Source organism: Polyergus mexicanus, unplaced genomic scaffold (genome assembly GCF_030449975.1).
Source record: "Polyergus mexicanus isolate NDT 795.1 unplaced genomic scaffold, iyPolMexi1.0 SCAF_5, whole genome shotgun sequence".
NCBI lineage: Eukaryota > Metazoa > Arthropoda > Insecta > Hymenoptera > Formicidae > Polyergus > Polyergus mexicanus.
Window position 1 is genome coordinate 10,858,523 of NW_027223325.1, and position 19,270 is coordinate 10,877,792.

Here is a 19,270-nt window from a genome sequence, read left to right on the forward strand (position 1 = left end):
TCTAAAAAGGCGCTGCGTGCAACATTAGTGCGTGAAATGAATGCATATATGTGACATGCTCCTTTTCTATATCCGACTGCCGGAACGAATTCATCATGGTGGTTGCTTTTCATAATGAGTGTCGAACTATCCCCTTTTCCCCCCTCGGGAATTGAAGAGATGTTTGAGCTCGCCAATGCACGGCAATGCTGTAACCGAAATAACAGCCGGCATGGCACTCGAGCTTGTTTGATCTGCTTTGTGTCAGTCCTGTATTTGGATAAAGTGACAAATACCTAAAATATTAAAGCAGAACTTTGAGAAATTCCAGACTAAAGGATTACAAAACTCTTTTCAACGCACTATTTTTTTTGTTCTGTAAAATAGAAAAAATGAAGTATAATGTTGCTTAGGAGAAAATATAACATAATTTATTCTCGAGTTTAAAACGTTTATTCTTTTTAAATTACAAGGATACAAAGCTATTATTCTCGAAGAAACTTTAAATCGTTATTATTATTTAAGCATCATTTTCACACAAGTTTATAGAACATACGTTTCGCGCGATTTAAATCAAATACGCGAAATTTATCCTGTCATAAATCGCTACTATACATACTCCTTTACTCGATTAGAGCATTCTGGACAGAGTTTATACGGATAGCCGTGTATTAAAAAGGAAAAAAAAAACGCATTCACGAGAAAAATTCTTGTCACTGTAAGCGCGCAAAATCTCCCGACTGCATAGAGAGAGTGGACAATCGCTCTAAAACTCACATCTCGAAAACGAGCGGTGTAATACCGCCGCGTAGCCAGCGAAAGCCAAGGAACCCAAGATTCGAGAGTCGCCAACAAAGAGAGAGAGAGAGAGAGAGAGAGAGAGAGAGAGAGAGAGAGAGAGAGAGAGAGAGAGAGAGAGAGAGAAGACATACGGGACGGCGCGAGGGCTTCGGCCAATGTCGGACGATTCCGCCGACGCTCGGCGTTCGAGCCGCCGCCAGCCGAGTCTGCCGACGCGAGACGAACGGCTCGTCGCTCGGTCGACAGACGCGTCCGCGACGCCGAGTAGCGAGGTTGTGTTCGTTAACTCCGCCGACGAGAGAGCCGTATCTCTCGGGCATTCGCGTCCTTATACTCTTAACTTGGCTCGACGGTCGTCGCCGCGAGAATTCGATAGTCGTGTTATCGATGCAACAGTGGTGTTTCGTTCTTCCACAGATATTTCGCCGACTCGGATACCTTCTCGGAATTTCGTGCGAATCGTCGCGAGTGCGATTTTGAAAGTGCAATTCGACGCGTCGTCAGTGTTTAGAGGATACTGTACAGTGCTTGTGCCGAGAGGGATAATATCACCCTAAATAGCTGTGGGATTCCGTCATACTCATTGCAGTGAGATTTACGCTGTGTAACTTAGATCTGCCGATCGACAGTCTTCGCATCTCGCGCGTCTCGACGGATATGCACGAGAGTCTTCCTCGAAACGGTGCGCTTAAAAAGTGTTAAAATTACGAAACCGCCGATCTAGCGTCGTCACGGAATACTCATTTTACGCACGCTCTACGCATTCCTGACTGCCGTCGAGAATCCGAGCTTCGATTCTAACGTGTCGAGCTGTGTCGCCGTAGCATTCGCCGTATCGAATGATCGACGGCGAGCGACGGGTAGCTTCGCGCTCTGCGACAATTCCAATCAAGAACACGGTCCGTAGCATTTCGCGTTTTTGTAGCGTCGCAGCGGCAATTCCGCGATTAGCATCGTCGCTATATCATTTCCAAAGAATCTCGGAAGGAAAACCGATGAGCCGATGAACGATCTGTAGTAAGCTGTGCTCCGGGCGAGAAAAATACAGGCTGGATCCATGGAACCGGTGCTATCATCTCGGATACCATCGACAACGACGCGCCGAGAAAAACGAATCGCGTCTGATTGCTCCGACTTGGATACGTGTAAAATCGAAACCTCGTCGATACGTTGAATCTACGATAATATCTCTCGTTGAATATTAAAAATCATCAAAGGTCGTTATATTGGATTTTCTCGGGATGACAGTGTGAAAGCGAGGAAACGCGGGAATTATCCTGATAAGTGGATAAGGAGGCGTCGGCAGGATCGTCGCGACACGTCGACGAAAAAAAAAAAAAAAAAACAAGGGTCAAAGTGGAGTGTGCATGTGGCGGAGGTGCGACAGTGGTGGAAGAAGTAGGTGGTCGTTGTGGACGACTGCAACGAGGTCGCGGGCGAAAGTGCAACGGGTGCTGTTGGTGTCGTTGGTGGTTGTTGTCGAGTCCGAGTGCCCGTGGTGACGGTGCTAGTCGTCATCCACGTTGTTACCATGGTTTCCACGTCCTTCGTAACTCTGGTGTTCCTCGTGTGTCTACAAACGGTACTACTGTCGACTGTGAGCAATTGCGCCAAGACGATCAGCATGTACTGGAACACCACCAATTCCATGTAAGTGCGAAACTACAAATGCGTGTGACGCCTTCTCCTCTAAGATTCCAATTGCGTCGCGACGAAACGGAGGAGCCCGTCCGCGTTAATACCCGAGAGTGTAGTTTTTTAAACGAAAAAAAAAAAAGCGAGAGAATCGAACGGGAATAATGAAAAAAGTTTGGTGAGAATTTCATGATTAACTCACCGGTCACGAAGAAAAGAATAATGAATTTGAGTTGTACGCGGCAGTAATTTATTTTCTTGAACACAATCCCATTTTATAGAAATTCTTGCATATTTTCTTAACGAAATATGATATCTTATTCGAAAATTCTGCAAAATATAAACAAATAAATTCCTATTAAAAAAATATTGATAATGAATTTTTTTAAACTGAAATTATATTGTGCGGAGCAAAATATCATTTTCGTGCGAAGTATTAAAAAAAATTCTCATCATACATTTAATCTCAAATGTGACCTTTCGATCTCAATTTTAAATGTGGAATAAGAATTTGATAGTCGCTCTTGTAAAAAAATTAATGTTAAATATGCAATAAAAATATAAATCTCTTTTCGTAATATATTCAACAAAAAATACATGCGCATAGCTACATGTGAACGGGCAAACTCAACTTTATCCGCTCCTCGTACCCCTACATCGCTTAGAAATTTCCGTAAAGCTCGAGACCTCGTGACAGATCTTTTCCCGGCATTTTTCTCCGCCACCGTCCCGATGTCCCAATCTTTCCTCTTGTCGCTAGCGAATCGCGCAGGCGAAGACAACTATACGTGCATTTGGCGCGTGTGCCAAGACGTTTAAGGTGTGTATGTTTGCAAGCGAGCATTTTGCCGGCAAATCGATTTCTCACGGCGGGAGCGGCGTCGTCGTTTCGAATAACAGGCAACCATCCCGCTCCCTTGGTTGATTCTCGCTCCATTCACTTCCGGCGTGCTTTTATAGGGCCAGGCGTGATATCATCGCGTCTGCCAAAATTGCGGCAGCGGCACCGCATATGTGTATGTACGTACGTACGACTTTAATGCGCTGGCGAATTGGCCGATCCCGGTCGTGGCGAGGATTTCCTCCGTGACGTCCAAATTGCAGGCGATCGCGGAGAAAAAGAGAGGCGGAAGCGACGTGTCAGAAGCGCGCCGGGATTATAGCAGGCGCAATATTGTAGCCGATGTTGTGCTGCTGCTGCTGCAGTCGCGAACGTGCTGTATAGAACACTCGATGCAAATCGGAGGAAAGTTCGTTGTAACGGTAGTGGTAACCAATCCTGTAATTGACGGAAGAGAAGTAATTTCGTAACTAAAAGTCCGGAACTTATCGAAAATTCCGAAGCCTGAAAGTTGAGAATTTCTGAACCGCGAATCGAAAATTTCGGAAATGTTAGCTTTAAAGTTAGGAGTTAAAAAATTTCTGGCAGTTTGGATATTTCGATAGTTTTATACATACACGTGAACAATTTCGAGTATATCGAATTTCATTTCGTCGCAAGTTTCGAAATTGAAAATTTCTACAATTTTATCCAAGCAACGTTATCAATCTCGCTTAATCCAATATGTAAAGGACATCGTTTAATTCGGACGAAATATCTTTCTCTAATAGGATATATATCTTTGCATTAACGTGGAGTGCTTTTTGGCAGTAATTGGTCGATAAGAACGGCCAAACACACGACTTATCTAATCGAGAATAGCGACGCAAAGCTTCAACTAATCGCGCGTGCATGCATGTAACTGTGTGCATGTAGATACGCAACATTGTGACCGACTTTGTAGCTAAACTCCTGTTCGCTTGCCTGCATAACTACGCGGTAAAGTTAACTGTCATAGTCTCGTAATTTTTTTTTTTTTTTTTTTTTCCTTCTGCGAACACGGACTTTATACCTCGTTAACCCCGACAATTTCTTTCATCTAGTGTGAAGCGATTTGCGTAATTCGCGACAGACTTTTTTGTTCTTTGTCCTCGACGACAAGAAATGTGTATGTCCTTCCGGCTGTATTTATTTGTGCTATGTTCGTATTTTGCATCTTCAATCCACCGATCTTTCGAGTGTGATTTTTGCGCCATAGTAAGAAACCGGCCAATTTCTTTCCCGGCTCGAGATAATTTCAACTGACGATCTCAATTAATGACGTCAATTAACATTTGATCATTACACATTTTTCTTCATCTTTAATTTTACATCAGGTGATTTAAAAATCTCAATCTCACACACCTCTAAGTATCCAGTAAAATGACAAATGTTCCGTTTCTTCGCTTTCAATCGCGATTACAAACTTGCGTTCCGCAACTGTTTATAATTGCATCTGTCGCTCGCTTAACGGGATGATTTTTATTTTGCTTTAACTTCGAGGTGGAGTGTCGCTGGCACAGCGGACATGTTCTATTCTCAGCTTACGAAGACCCGGCAAGTCAATCTTACCCTGACCTGACTTTGACGATCACGCATGCATTACAAGCCGGTTACGGTTTCTCGGTGAGGAAGCGAATGCGTGAATCAGTGAGCGAGCGAGCGAGCGAGCGTTGCACGTTCTCGCATACGTGAATCCATTTCGCGCAGGCGAAGGGACGTTGTCAGGCGTATGAAGGGGCAGTAAAAAAAGGCGCGCGCGCCTTCTTCGCGAGGCCCGAAAAAAAAGAGTCCCGAAACGTGCAGCGGGGAGAGGAGACGTGACAAGGTGCAAAAAAGGCGCCCGGGCAAAACCGGGAGGTCGTAAATCTCGGCCTCTTATTGGGAAATCGAAATTCGTTTTAAGAAAGCTATCGGCCGCCGGTGAGAAAACGAGAGAGAAAAAGAGACAACCGATGCCGCTTGATTATCATAAATCTGTTTCCGCGATGATCGCGGCAACTATCGAATGAAGCGTGAATTGCGACATTTACTGCCTGTTCGAGAATGGATCGCCCGAAAATAATTGCCGTTCTCCGTAAGCTTTGTACGATTTATTAAAAGAAGAAAAGAAAAAAAAAGAGATTTCGTAAAGCATGTTCGCGCGCGCATTGTGCAAACGGTGACAGCGTCCATTATGAGAGCCATATCATGCTCCGTTTTTTAAATCGCTATACGAGATACGCGATCTCTCTCTCTCTCTCTCTCTTTCTCTCTCTCTCTCCTTTCCCCTCTTTCTCTGTCTGTCTGTCACTTTTCATGCAAACGAGAGGAAAACGGCCGACGACGAGAAGTCGTGGCACATCGCCGTTGGAGACTTCAATGCTAACAACGAGATCCGCGCTGCTACATTATTGAACTCTCTGCCTCTTCTTTTATCTCTTCTCCCTCCTCTCTATTGATATCGCGGATAATTTTATCGCATTCAGTAACGGCAAAAAACTAACAATTCTGATGCTATTAAATCTGTTCTCTCTCTCTCTCTCTCTCTCTCTCTCTCTCTCTCTCTCTCTCTCTCTCTCTTTTGCTATACTCTTTATCTTAAGCACAATCGTTCTTTCTTTTTCTTTTTATAAAATTTGAAGATACGCCTGCTTTTCGCTTATATTTCAATAATAGTGTTGCTATTATTGCACAGATACGAACATTCCCGATATTGTAAAAAGAATAAAATTTTTTTTACCAAACGGTTATTAATATTTTTATGCAAATATAATACTTCTTCTTCGAATGCTGACTTCTTGCAACGTCGTTTATATCGTCACACGATGAAACAATGCGATATCCGTGACAGCCGTGACAACATCGTTTCCCAGTTCTTTTTTTGTACGATAAGCCAGTAGATATAATCGATATCTTCATATAAATATCAGGTTTCAAGTCTGGTGACACACTTGCCCGGTCACACTCCACTCTAATATTAGTTTTTTGTTTGATTAATACATCCGATATGCCAGACCTCGACGTCGTTACAAACAATCCTAATGAATGGCGAACATTGGCTCGATACCAAGCGGTCAAGTCGAATACCCAGAATTCGCGACCGCAACCTATTCGTCATATCGTTGGAATTACTAGTGTCGGGATATGCTTAGTAGGTGGATTTCTATATGCATCGTTGTATGGAGGCGACTGGGGTCGCATCTTTCAAAGAATTCGTGCAGTGAATTCTGCAACCGTATACGTGTATCTCTCTTTCTCTCCGTCTCTCTTTTTCTCTTTGCGACTTTGTTCCGTTTCTCCGAACACGCGTGACATTGTCGACAAAATCGCTCTCGTATACCGTCTATGTGGATAACGTAAATGATCTGATACGTGTTGAATATATCGTTACACGCGTATACTAAATCGATGTTTTGGTTAAATTTATTATCGTAAGACGATTTTTTTTTCTCAGATTTAAGATTACTGAACAAGGATCGTTAAAGGAGAGATATTAATTGATTTTCCGCGAAAATGCGACTACTCGTTACACTTTATCCCACGAATCCCGTTATTAAATTGCCATGGTACACATGGCGAGAGAAGCTCGTTTTTTAAAGCCGCAGAAGCTTCCTTCTATTATCCGCCTTCGTACCTTCGGGTACTATGGCGCTTTACAGCACCGAGTATTAAAGCAACATCGATTTGCAGCCACCGCAAATCAGCGGTTTCCCGAGGAAACTAGTACCCTCCGTTCCTGAGGATTGAGAATTCGCTGGTCGATTCGTGGAAATAACCCATTGCCTGGGCGCGCTAACCGTCATAGCGAATCACGCGGAAACCAACGGATGTTTCAGTCACGAGGAGCCACGAACGGCATCACGTAGGCGTAAAAATACTCGTATCGGAATCTTAATCGCCATTAGAACGAACGTTGCTTGTCGCCGTAAATTTCAGATATCGCGTTAAGCATCGATTGCACGAACAATATTCTATAATTCAATCGTTTTGGATTATAAAAATTCAATAAATTATATAAATATACTTTTTAATTCGCGTAGATAAAAGACTAACCGTTGCTATTAAACGGGAATTGATATACGTGTCAATGAATTTTCTTTTAAATATCTCGCGAACGTAAAAGTTTCCCGTTATCGCTCGACAAAATATATATACATGGTAATAACGAATAAATCATCCACAATGGCCGTAAGATTAAAGTTTTCTCATTTGAACTTTGACCGCGGAACTCGGTGCCACCGATCACCTTCCTTCGACGCTTATTAGCGAAAGCAGGTCAGCTAGAATACGCCAGCGAGTTGGAAGAAGATCCGACGTAGCACGCGGATGTTGCGCGTCGCCAGTAGCTTCGCACCGCGGGCTATCGTTACAAGCATATACAGATATACACGAACGCGCGTCCCTTAAATCGGTGGCTTTCCTCAGCAAAGTAACGCCTATCTCTTCCGTCTCGAAAATTGAAAATTCCTAGGTGAATTCGTAGCGATAATTGTAACGGCCGCCGCACGTTTCGCATTTCAAAGGATTCGAGTACGAAGGGAAAAGGCCGAGTTTGCGCGGCTATTGTAATTATAACGAGAAAAAAGAAATATAATTCAACATACACGTTATATCGTTAAAGAGAGACGACCTATTTTAGGACAAGTACGAGCAGCGTCCGAGGGAGATGAGAACGGTCGGCGCGAGCGCGGCTTAACGAGCCGCAAATTAATTATTCATCATTAAAGTCTAACAGGCTGTCACGTCGAGCCGAGGAAAACGAGAAGCGAGATGCCATGGCGACATTTACGAGTACGCGGACAGCGCGTAAATATCTCCGTGAACTTGCGAGACACTTTCTTTCCGTCTTACGGTGTCCTTCGCGTTCCTTTTTTTTTTTTTTTTTTTTTTTTTTTTTTTTTTTTTTTAATCGAGCGGCGGCGGGCAATATATGCCGGCGGACACGACTGGTCATTATAAACTCGTTTAGAGGCTTATTTATCCGTGTAATACTTTTTTTTTTTCGAAACATATGTCTAACTACTACTACTACCACCGTGACTCGATGCAAATCCTACTTCATTATAAAATTGATGATACGATCATAATTAAGTAAATCTTTATTTTCGAAAAACGGCATGATATAAGTGTCGGTAGGATTTTTATTGCTAAAAGCAAGACAACTTTTATAAAAATATTTTTAGTTTCATACACGTAACTGATTTTTGCCAATAAAGCTGTTTTGATTGAACAAAATAAACGTGCAGGATATATCACGAAGTCTATCGAAGTATGTGCCGATGTGATGTCGATAATATTTCATGACCTACAAAGTACGAAGAAAGTATAGATATTCTATGTTTGAAGATTCCGCTTTCACAGGCTATTGACATTACCGTTATTTCCGCGATTACTCGATATTTATTCCCGAAGCGATGCAATAGCGAATCGAGCGGGCGGAGCGCGTTTTCCAGTAATTCAGGAAACTGGTTCCGCGCGTTTGCAACCGTCCGCGGCCAATTCGCGCGGGCATTTTACGAACCCGTTTGTACGGTAAAAAAAATCCTGGCGCGACAGCCACACCCGCTATAATCGCCACTCCATATTGGAGTAATCCGTTCCGACACCACTTCCTGCTCCAAACACGACGAGCTCGCCATTGGAGCGCAAAGTCGCTCGAGTATACGAACCACATTATACCGTCGAAAAAGTCTACCGTCGCACATTACCGGGACCTTATTACGGTTAATTATGGCGGCAGGAGAGCCTGGAAACTGGAAACTCGACAGGGTATAGTGGCGATACCGAACTCTCCGCAAAAGCGAAAAGCCACCACTACTATGTAATCGAAAGAGTATCGTCGCAGCTGCAGCTGCTTCCTGTCGGGGTGGAGCTCTATGACCCACCTCGGGGAAGATGAAGGGCTCGCCCCTGCATCCCCCGTGCGTCCCCCGAACAGCCCCCGTTTACACGGCTTAGAGTTAGAGGGATACCGTAGTGCGTCGATCAGAACAGCAAACTGTAATCCATAAAACGCGCGACCACTCAACCGCCAGAATTTACCGCCGTGCCTAATTTCGTGTCATACGACATTGCACGGCGAGGACGATGCACCGTATCCGTTTTTGTCATTCGAGGGTGGCGTGAATAATAACATTCCGGATGTCTGACGTAAGGGCTGCGACGGTGTCGCTTGTCGTTCGCGATATAATGGGGTGTAATTACGTAAATGTAAACTATCGTTATTTGAGGGTGCCGATGTCTCTCGTCTATATCGAAATTAATTAAATTATTAAATATTACGATTGTATTTTTGCAATAATTATTAGAGATGTAATTAATTCTTTGTCCTTTATAAAGTTAATGGATATTATTTCAACAATTATTTCGCAATTATAATTCAGTATTATTGCACAAGCGTCTTGGAATGCTAACGTCTTATATTCATCATAAATTGATTTATCGATCACTTTGCTCTATTGCAATTGCACTTTATCAGCGTATCGTTATTTATATGCACAAAATATCTGTATTAAAAATTGAACATAGTTACATTACATGTATATAAATATAAAGCGTAATTCTTTGAATATGAAAATTATTGATTATGTACACAAATTTTATGTATAAAATGAACGATATTTCGCGAATTGCGATTTTTCATAATTATGGCCATGTGGAAACGAGCGACAGCATCGAGCACCGAGTACTGGTACGACATCAACAACGAGCAGGACAAACGTCGGTTATAAATTGGCCGTAATGCTAAAATGCCACGCACCGTCTCCGCGAGATACCGAGACGCGCGGTCAGGATTATTAACGATTACATCGACGGGCGATCTCCGGTAACCGAAAGCTTCGCGTCTCAGCGGGCGACGCGACGTCCCGAAGAAAAACTATATCGCCGGGACTCGGTGTACCGTAACGATCATTATTACGCCTATTAATTCACGCCCACACGCGTACGTACGTACATATGTCGTCGTACACGAACGCGCCGCGTTATCCGCGTTCGGCACGCGATTCCGTCCGCGGGAACGTCATTAATAGCTACTTGGATATCGCCGCGCACTTAAAATAATTGCGGGCCCGCCGCGCGCACGCCGACGATGCGTCTCGAACCCGCGTGCACGCACACACGCGCGTGTATACGTGAGCGCGCGGCGCGGGATAATTTCATTCCCACGGGAAGTCACGGGCGCGAGAGAGAAGATCCTCATCGACGTCCGTTGGCCCAATTAGCGATCGCGATCGACGTGTCTGCTTGCGTGAAAAAAAACATGCCCGGCCGAGTTATTCGCCGTGAATCTTAACGCGTTGCGATAATTCGGTTACTAGATTGAATATATTAAACATGTCGTTGATGCGATTAACGATTGATAGTCTTTAGATATTCGAGATATCGTTTTATGTTACTTTTCTGTAAAAAAAAATTTCCTTTTATTTACTATATATAATACATTTAAAATAACGCTTATTCGAAATAATCAATGCAAACCTGAAAACTTTAGTTATTATTCTAAACAAGAATTTCTTGTAATGCACTTGTGCCAATCATCTTTACGAAAAATGAAAGATAGATAGAGAATAGAATTTTATTTTTAATTTTTATATTAAAAATGTACCCACGTATACCACATATCTGCTTTCAGTCCCCGTCGTGTATTGCGCGTAGATAGAATGAGAATCGATTGGCTTGTGAATTTCCCGCGATCGAAAGGTCTAATCAAAATTTCTTATACGCTCCGCTCGACGAGCAGAACGTCGAGCGTGCGAGCACAATCGCCATCACGACGCATTGCCCTTCGTCCTCCCCTTATGATTGCCGTTGCATAGCACACGTAGTGAAAAGCGAGTCCTCGCCCTGGCACGGCGATCCGTTCCCTTCTTTCTTCCGAGGCGCGAGTCGTGCGCGAAGAGCGAAGAGCCGTGCTAGCGCGACACAATGGCGATTTCCGCTCCGTCACACCCGGAAGACTCAGTGATTTCTCTAAAGCTCGGTGTGTCGAGACGGGGGACTCGTAGCGACATACTACGCGAAGAACGAGGGTGGACGTGGACTGGAGAGAATGCGCCAAGTGCGTATAAGTGCATGTTTCGCTCGCGAAACCGTGAAGGAGATTGCACCTTGGAATCTTTCGTTCAAATGTAAAGTAATAGACAGGAACGTGCGTACGTGTATGTGATATAACTGTTCTTGGTTTCCGACGTATTCTTCCGAATTATTCGAATCTTGCAGCGAAAAGATGAAAATAAGTTAAGTTGATGAAAATTAATTAATCTTTCGAAATTTTATATATATATATATATATTAAAAACATATAGTAAAACGTATAGCAAACGCAAATTTTTAATGGTTTAATAATAATAGCGATCAAAGTAAATAAATCAAAAATCAATTACAGAGTATTTTACTCAGTAGTATTAGTGCAACCCTATTAAAGATGTCATTCTCGCGATTATTGCAAATACATTTTTTGATATCATATTTCTTCCAACCGCCCAATTGAAACGCGTGTTCCTTTTCGTCCTCTTTCGTCCTTCGCCCGCTTTTCCCATCCTCCTGCCATAGTTTACGCTTCCTCGTTTCATCCTTCTTTAGAGTTTCGTTCTTTCTTCCATCTTGCTTCCAAATCGAAAGCACTGGCAAAGACCCAAAGAAAACCCGAGAGCGGGCGGGCTCTCTCTCGAATCGAATCCCTTGTTGTCGACTCGGTAATTCGAGAAGGATCGAAATAACCCATTATATCGTAATGAGCGGCGCATTACAACCGTAAACCTATACGCATATGCGTACGTTTGCGTATGCGTCATCGTAATACATTTATACAGTATCGTTCGTAAGTTCGCGAACGCGAACATCGCTGATACGCGCATTAAATATATAAACAATCTTTAACATACAAGAAACTATATCGTATCGTGTAACATTTATTGAAATTTTTGCGAGGAATTTACGTAGAAGTCGCACTAACGATAAGTGGATGCAAATTAGCACGCGAGTGTAATGTCAATTTTAAATCTAACTCTAATCCCATTCAGTTATTACATTATAATAATTCCCGATCGTTACCATTAATATTATCGGCGTTCTGTTTAAAAGTTGACATTTATCATTGCATCTTTCATAAATCTGCTTTAATTTCTCCGCATGCGTGTCAGAGAATTTATGAACGCCAGTGTACGTCGAGTTATCCCGCAGAGACATTTCGAGTTTGACCGAGTACGAATGAGGGGCACCTCTTTCGACACAAGGCGTGATCTCTTCTGTTCGGTTTCGTGTAATTGAGGTATATGCGCGGATGTGCGGTTTTTTTTTTTTTTTTTTTTTTTTTTTTTTGTCGCCCCGGGGAACTACTTTCTTTATCTGGAAGATTAGTCTTCCAACGCTGCAACGTGACTCTCGTCCGGGGCCGGGCGCATTGTAAGGGTATGAATGACGTCGCAATTATTGCGGCTGCACTTTGTTGCGCCGCGGAAGACGGAGAGTTTCGAAACGGGGAAGCGTTTAATGAGATAATTTGCGCCCCGAAGTCTTTAATATTTACCCGTCTCATTTGCGCAACGTTCTCATCAAGAGAAGGAGAAAAGCTGTTGTACAAATGTAAAAGTTCGTTAAAATTAAGAAAAGTTACGATGTTTAACTCGGAAAAAAAAAAAACCGAAAATTTTTTATTGTAACGAATCGCACAAGCTTTAATATCAGTAAGATGTAAAAATATCATATTACAGTATTTTTTTTATTACAAAATCTTGGAAAGTTAATTTACGTAATTTGTCGAAAACATGTATTTCATGCATCGCAAATAATATCGTATATCAGCATTATTATAATTGAAACATAAACAATATTTATAGCATTTTTTTTTGTTATTGCTTGTTAAATTAATTTTATTTATTCACCGGAAGAGGACTTTTAATGATCAAAAGTTCTCTACGTATAACTTTGCGCCGCTTCGAAAGGACCGAAAACTCAGATAGAAAAGATCGTTGAGCAAGTTATAAGACGAAAAATATTTTAATGCGATGCAAAGCGTGGTAGCATCGCGTCTTTCGCGCGTTGTTCCTAAAGAATATATTCACCGGTAGAGAATCGGATGTGTGATGCTCGAATCTCAGCTTCCTTGAAGCTACATAGGACGCCATCTCTTAAGACAGTTAGAAACCACGACTGGCTGCGTTTATATCTCCTTCAAAGAACAAAGGCACCGAAATCCCATTTTCGAGCAGCGAGATTTTCTATTGTATTTACTAAAATCTATTTTGCGCCTAGACAAATTAGACGCGTGCTGCAATCTTACACAGATTACAATGTTAATTTTTTGAAAAAAAAAAAATGTGTAAGAAGACTGGAAATTTTTTTGAGTAATATATTATATTCGCATAGGATTCAAATTTAAAAATAGATTATCGACGAATCTTTGTTATAATTTTGATATATCTTTGAGTGACTAACATTGTTATCGTCTCTAATAATCGATTCTAGAAAGGATAGTGCGTTCTTTGATAGTGGGTCTTTAAAAGGAGTAAGATAATGAAAAAGAGGGGCCCTTTTTTTTATCTTGCTTATCAAATCAGGTAATGGAGGAGAACTATCAATTACATATAATGTATTTGTGCATGCGATTGTTCGTAGTTCCTTTTTTTTCATCTTGCTATGCGATCCATTACGTCCTTCGTAAAAAATCTTAATTTTCCTGCCTAATCTTCTGAAAAGAAGAAAACTTGGCAGAATCTTATCTAACAGCGTATATACGTGGCGCCTGCTTTAATCTTTCTCGAGTACCTGCTAATGGCGCTTCGGAGATATAAATTCATATCCAACTTCCCCTAGGCAGATGTCGTAAAATAAAAAAATACCCACTAATGGATCGAAATATTGACATAAGTTTGCTTACAAGAATAACATCTCGACAGATGTTCCGCCGCCTTTTTACAGGCGCCATTATTATATGCGTTATGCGCCTAAGCATTGTTGACATAAATCTTAGAGACGGTCACACCAAATGCAACATAATCTTCATATAATGGAAAAACAAGAAGAACGCGTAGAAACAAAGAATTTATTACCTGATTCTTTCGACGATCGCAAGATTTTCAACGGTCCATATATTTCGACTTTCAAATACCATTCTTGAAAATGATATATTTACATGTTTTTTAGTACCAAACAAAGTGCTGAAAATAATATAAATTTAAAAAAAAAACAAGATAAAATAATTATGTATAATATGTAACTTGAATGAATAACTTGTACTATCTTATTCTATTGCCATGCATGTCGTGAGGGCATTTTCTTCGTCGCGAGCAATCGCATGCTTGTCGAATGTCATTCAACGGGAAACGACGAATTGTAGAAGACACGAATGTGAAAATTATAAAGAGCACCTGGATGGATGAAACGCTACCTGTTTCGAACGGCCGTTTCTTTCTAAATGAGAGAAAGAGAGAGAGAGAAAATTCTCCCTCTCCCTATATATATCTACGTATATTTCTTTTTTAATTTTGAGCTTTTCTCGAGACGGGCGGAGGATTAATGGGTATTCGAGGGTCGCGATATACAGAAAGCGAGAAGTGCGGCCAGTGACTGTTTGGCCTCTCGCAACACCCCATTCCATCCACCACGGGTTGCCTCGAAGCAGGAATGCCATAATCTAGATAACCCGGCATAATAGAATACCCGGACCCAGACTGGTCGCTTTCTACATCGTTGCACCTTCACCTTTTCCCTCCCTTCCTCATGGTCGATCCTCCCATCTGGCCCAGCTTGTTCTGCTTTTCCACGATGGTCGTCAACGATGAAGATTCTCCCTCCTTTGCCTCTCTGTCCTCGTCATATCTTACGACGAAGACGACGAGTTGTTCCCTCGTGCTTGACAAGAGATGAGGAATGCACCGATCAACCGGATCGATCCTATATATGTCTTGTAGTCCGGGGACATGTGTTTTCCACCGATCCATCGGCCACCGAAACAAGGAAAAGTTCTGTCATTATGGGAGATCCTATCGGATTTCTCTTCGTAGGTCGGGGTACAGCGTGTTTACGTGGATAGAAAAATTCGGTAAACGCTACCGAGAAAAAGAAAAAGAGAAAAATGAGAACTTGCGAGGCAGTTGATTCTCGTTATTTTCTCGCTTGTTGACGATTTCGTAAATTTCATTGTCCGTAAGTAAAATAAGCTCAGGTATTATTTACGATTTGTTTTGTGTACAAATATAAATAGCATAGCGTTACTATAATTGTATATATAGTCAGGAGACTAACTTTGAAGAAACTTACTTACTCTTGTTTCATAATAGAAATCAAAGTTACTATCGTGTGCCATTGTGGCTCATCATATTTCAGCGGTTCAAGATGTTTAAGCAAACAAAGCAGAGCTCGTATAATTTTGTACTTCTGGTGTGCTAGAAAAATTCATTAAAATTATGCAGTTATTTCTATAAATCTAGAAAATGCAAAAATTTTAATAAATTAGATTTCTTAAAAAAAAAAAAAAAAAAAAAAAAGTGAGAGAGATCTGATTTTTTAAATCCAAAATCCAATCTTTTTCTTGCGAAATAATAAACTTCAATTCCCTTGATATCGTTTACCATCGATTTTTCTCTTTAGCGCAGTACTAAATCGCCGCGATACAAGTGAAGGAGCTTGCTCGCTTGTTTACATCCGCTTAAGTTCGCAGAAGATTGTGATCGCCGCAAACGCGGAGAATTAAAATTTTCATTCAACGAGAACGTTACCGACCTACCCTCCCCTTCCCTCCTCCCCTCCCACCCCCATTCTTATGGGGAGATAGAGGGAAGAACGGAATTCCGCGAGTCCCGAGGCGGCGTCGTGCCGCGATCGTTTACTTTTACGTTTATCGTCGCCGTTACGAAATCTCGTTTCCAATTGTCTTTCACGTCCGTCGGATAGCGATATGGATCGCCGTTTATACTACGACTCTATCTAGATGGACCCGGCCACCTCAGCCATTCCCTTCTTTCGTGTCTCGAGGCACGAAAGGGTCGAAGTTCCCCGGGCGCGTTATCGGTAGAGAGCCGATGGTAATTAAGCGCTTCCGCGGAGGAAGGAAGACTTCTCACGGTGATTAGTCGATGTACTGAGTCGCTTCGTGGCCTTTGCGGCTCTTAGATCCGCGAGGTTCGAATTACTTTGGATCTTGCTTCGCGTAACATTAGACCAGACGATATCTGTTCACGTTGTTTGACTTCCGCTAACGCTGATAGAGCACCGCTAGCTTGCGTTGGACGGATTGACTCTGGGATAAACTACCGCGTTGCGTCATCCTCGAGATGACAATCCTGCACCTGGTCAGATATACGCGAGAGAATTGCTTTTGAACTTTCGAGTGTTATAGAATCATAGAGTCGTTTTGCTTGAGATGTAGACACGTGTTCTCATATTTCTTCAAGCACGCGTGGCTTTAAATTAAAATAAGAGAATAAAACTTTTATCTTTAAATATTTATGCCAAAAACATTATTATGAAAATTATAATAATTTTTATATATGTACATAAAATTATAAAATGATATCTTTTTTACACAATTATGTTAGAGTTAGAAGAGAAACTATTAATTATATCAAGTTATACATATCGAGGAAGATTGTCCCGCTCTCTAAAATTGAGCAACTCATGACAGCCATTTTAGAATAACTTCGTTATTGCTCACGTCCGGTACGACGGCGCCATTTAACGTGTCTTGCACACATGTCCTGAGTGAAACGTTAAAGGTCAGACCGACCGGCGGTCTGACATTAATTTCCCCACGATTTTCTTCATTTAAGCGCGTAGCGCACACACGTTAAAGGGCCCGCTCGGAGCGTGACGGGAACGAGTTACGTTCCTATACGGGAACGAGCGGGCTGTTCCCTTCGGGGCGATCGTGAATGGTCTACCGTGTTGGAAGCGCTTCTCACTCGCCATCGCGAGAAACCTTCAAGATGCAGCCAGCGATCATTTGTAATATTTAATTACGGACGGGTCTCTCTCTGCGAGAACCCGCCCGGCTAGTTTAGATCAAGTCTTTAAATTCGCGGCTTCTTCAAGTCGCCAAAATCTCGAATCGCAAACTTTTATCCCCCCGACTCTTGCACGCCCTCGATAATATTATCTGATCAATCTGACGTAGAGAATTAGAATCGATATAACTTTAGTGCTCTCGATTTCAACATTAGTAATCGTGAAGATAGACGCAAATTTGTACATGTTTTCAAGATTGAAAATAAAGCCGACCAAAATTACAACGGCGTTAACCCATGATTTTCACGTGGCATTACGCTTTCGGCGTAAATTTATGCGACGATCGAGTACTAATCAAGAATGACGCGATTAACGATGAGTGACGTCCACGCGCTCCGCGGTTTATTACAGAGACGGTCGTCTGTAATTTGCTCCTATGTTTTTCCATAGCCGGGTATGAATAGTTTTAAGCCGCACTGTAGCACTGTAATTTAATCCTCTATCGTCGTTACGGTACCCATTTATTTCACCATTTATCTGCCTAATGTAACACCGTGCCTCGCCGTGTAATAACTTGCTCGCGCGCGCGTCGAACTAACGAAATTTGAAAGGCGGCGGCATGCCATCTCGGAGATACAGTCCGGCGAGAGAAGTGCCGTTAATTCATCGATGCCTCGGACGATCGATGGTCGCGTCCCGTCGTTTTTCTTCACCACGAGACCGGAAGAGCTCGCGGACTCGATCTGTAACGACTCGACGTTGCCTTTAATACCGGGCAAATTGTCGGTTTTGCTCGATACGTGCGCGCGACGTGGCGTCACTTCCCGGCGGCATTCTTCTAAAATTGTCGATAACTTATCGGGGATTGACGGTAATTTTCCGTCATGTGTGTACGCCGTCGAGCGAGAAACGATTTTCCCGTTCGTCTCTCTTGCTCGCTCTCGTCGCGACGCAACTCACGCACACGGTCTCTAAACCGACGTATAAAATCACTGTTTCTTTACCGCCATACGTTCTTATCCTGAGGTAGCAACTCCGTCGCATCCTGTTCTCCTTTCCTGTATCCTGGCAGCAGGACAAGAATATCCTCCCACGTATCGCTCCAGAATCTGTATGCACGAATTTAACCAATGATAAATATTACAGAATATTACAGATTAATGCGACGAATGTACGTTATATTTTTTTTAATATTGAGTAAAATATTAATTTTGCATTAATCTAATTGATTTGTTAATAACGCATTTTTTGTGGAGCTTTAAATTTATTCTATTTTAATGGAAATTATATGACGATAACGTAGATTTAATATTTTTATATAGTAAAGATTAATTAAAGAGATTTTTAAAAATCTATTTTAATATATAAAACATATATACATCTATTTAATTAAAATATTAACTACATGTATACAGATTTAATTCATAATTATTTTTATGTTAACATGTCGAAAAATGATATTACAATAATATGATATTATCTTTTAATTTTTATTAAATATCTTGGAGAATTAAATTATCGTTAAAGAATGAACTCGTTGACGCTGTTCGCGACAAACATGTGGCAAGACAACTCTTCGTGTACAATAGTGGAAAAGCCGATGATCTCTCCGTTGCACGAATCAAGATATATACGTTCGAGGGATCGTTCTGGAGTGGCGCGTTTGTCATATATACGTCAGTATATTCATTCCTTTATATAAAATCTCGGGCGCACGCGGGGAGATGCGAATGAAGTAGCTCAAAGACTCCAGTATGTTTACATCTGCACCGGCATCCCTGGGATTTTCGTGCAGCTGAAAGTATTCGTGCGGCTACGACTTATATTCGCGTTTCTTGAATGAAGGGGCCGAGAGCGAGGATTTACGTTTCGTTGAATGAAGCTTAAGATTCGATACAATAGCGACGAATGGTACCGGTCTTTCGTTCGCGCGAGACGCGTTTCCACCAAATACACACTGTGTACACTATAACGCGTACTTAAGCGCAAAGTAAACAGGGAGCTCTTCTCTTCCCGTCTCTCTAGCACAAATACCTTACTCTCGATCAACTATCCTTGAGACGATGAACA

The 19,270-nt window shown here is 42.0% G+C and overlaps 1 protein-coding gene across 1 annotated transcript in view; it reads left to right on the top strand.

Annotated features, from left to right (window-relative positions):
* Positions 1–1,040: 1,040 nt before the first annotated feature.
* Positions 1,041–19,270, top strand: part of Ephrin (ephrin) — a 46,199-nt gene continuing 27,969 nt past the window's right edge. Inside the window, 3 exon segments of the mRNA XM_070296729.1 lie at positions 1,041–2,236; positions 2,238–2,300; positions 2,302–2,430. Of these exon segments, the coding sequence (XP_070152830.1) occupies positions 2,148–2,236; positions 2,238–2,300; positions 2,302–2,430 (281 nt within the window). The 5' untranslated portion in view covers positions 1,041–2,147.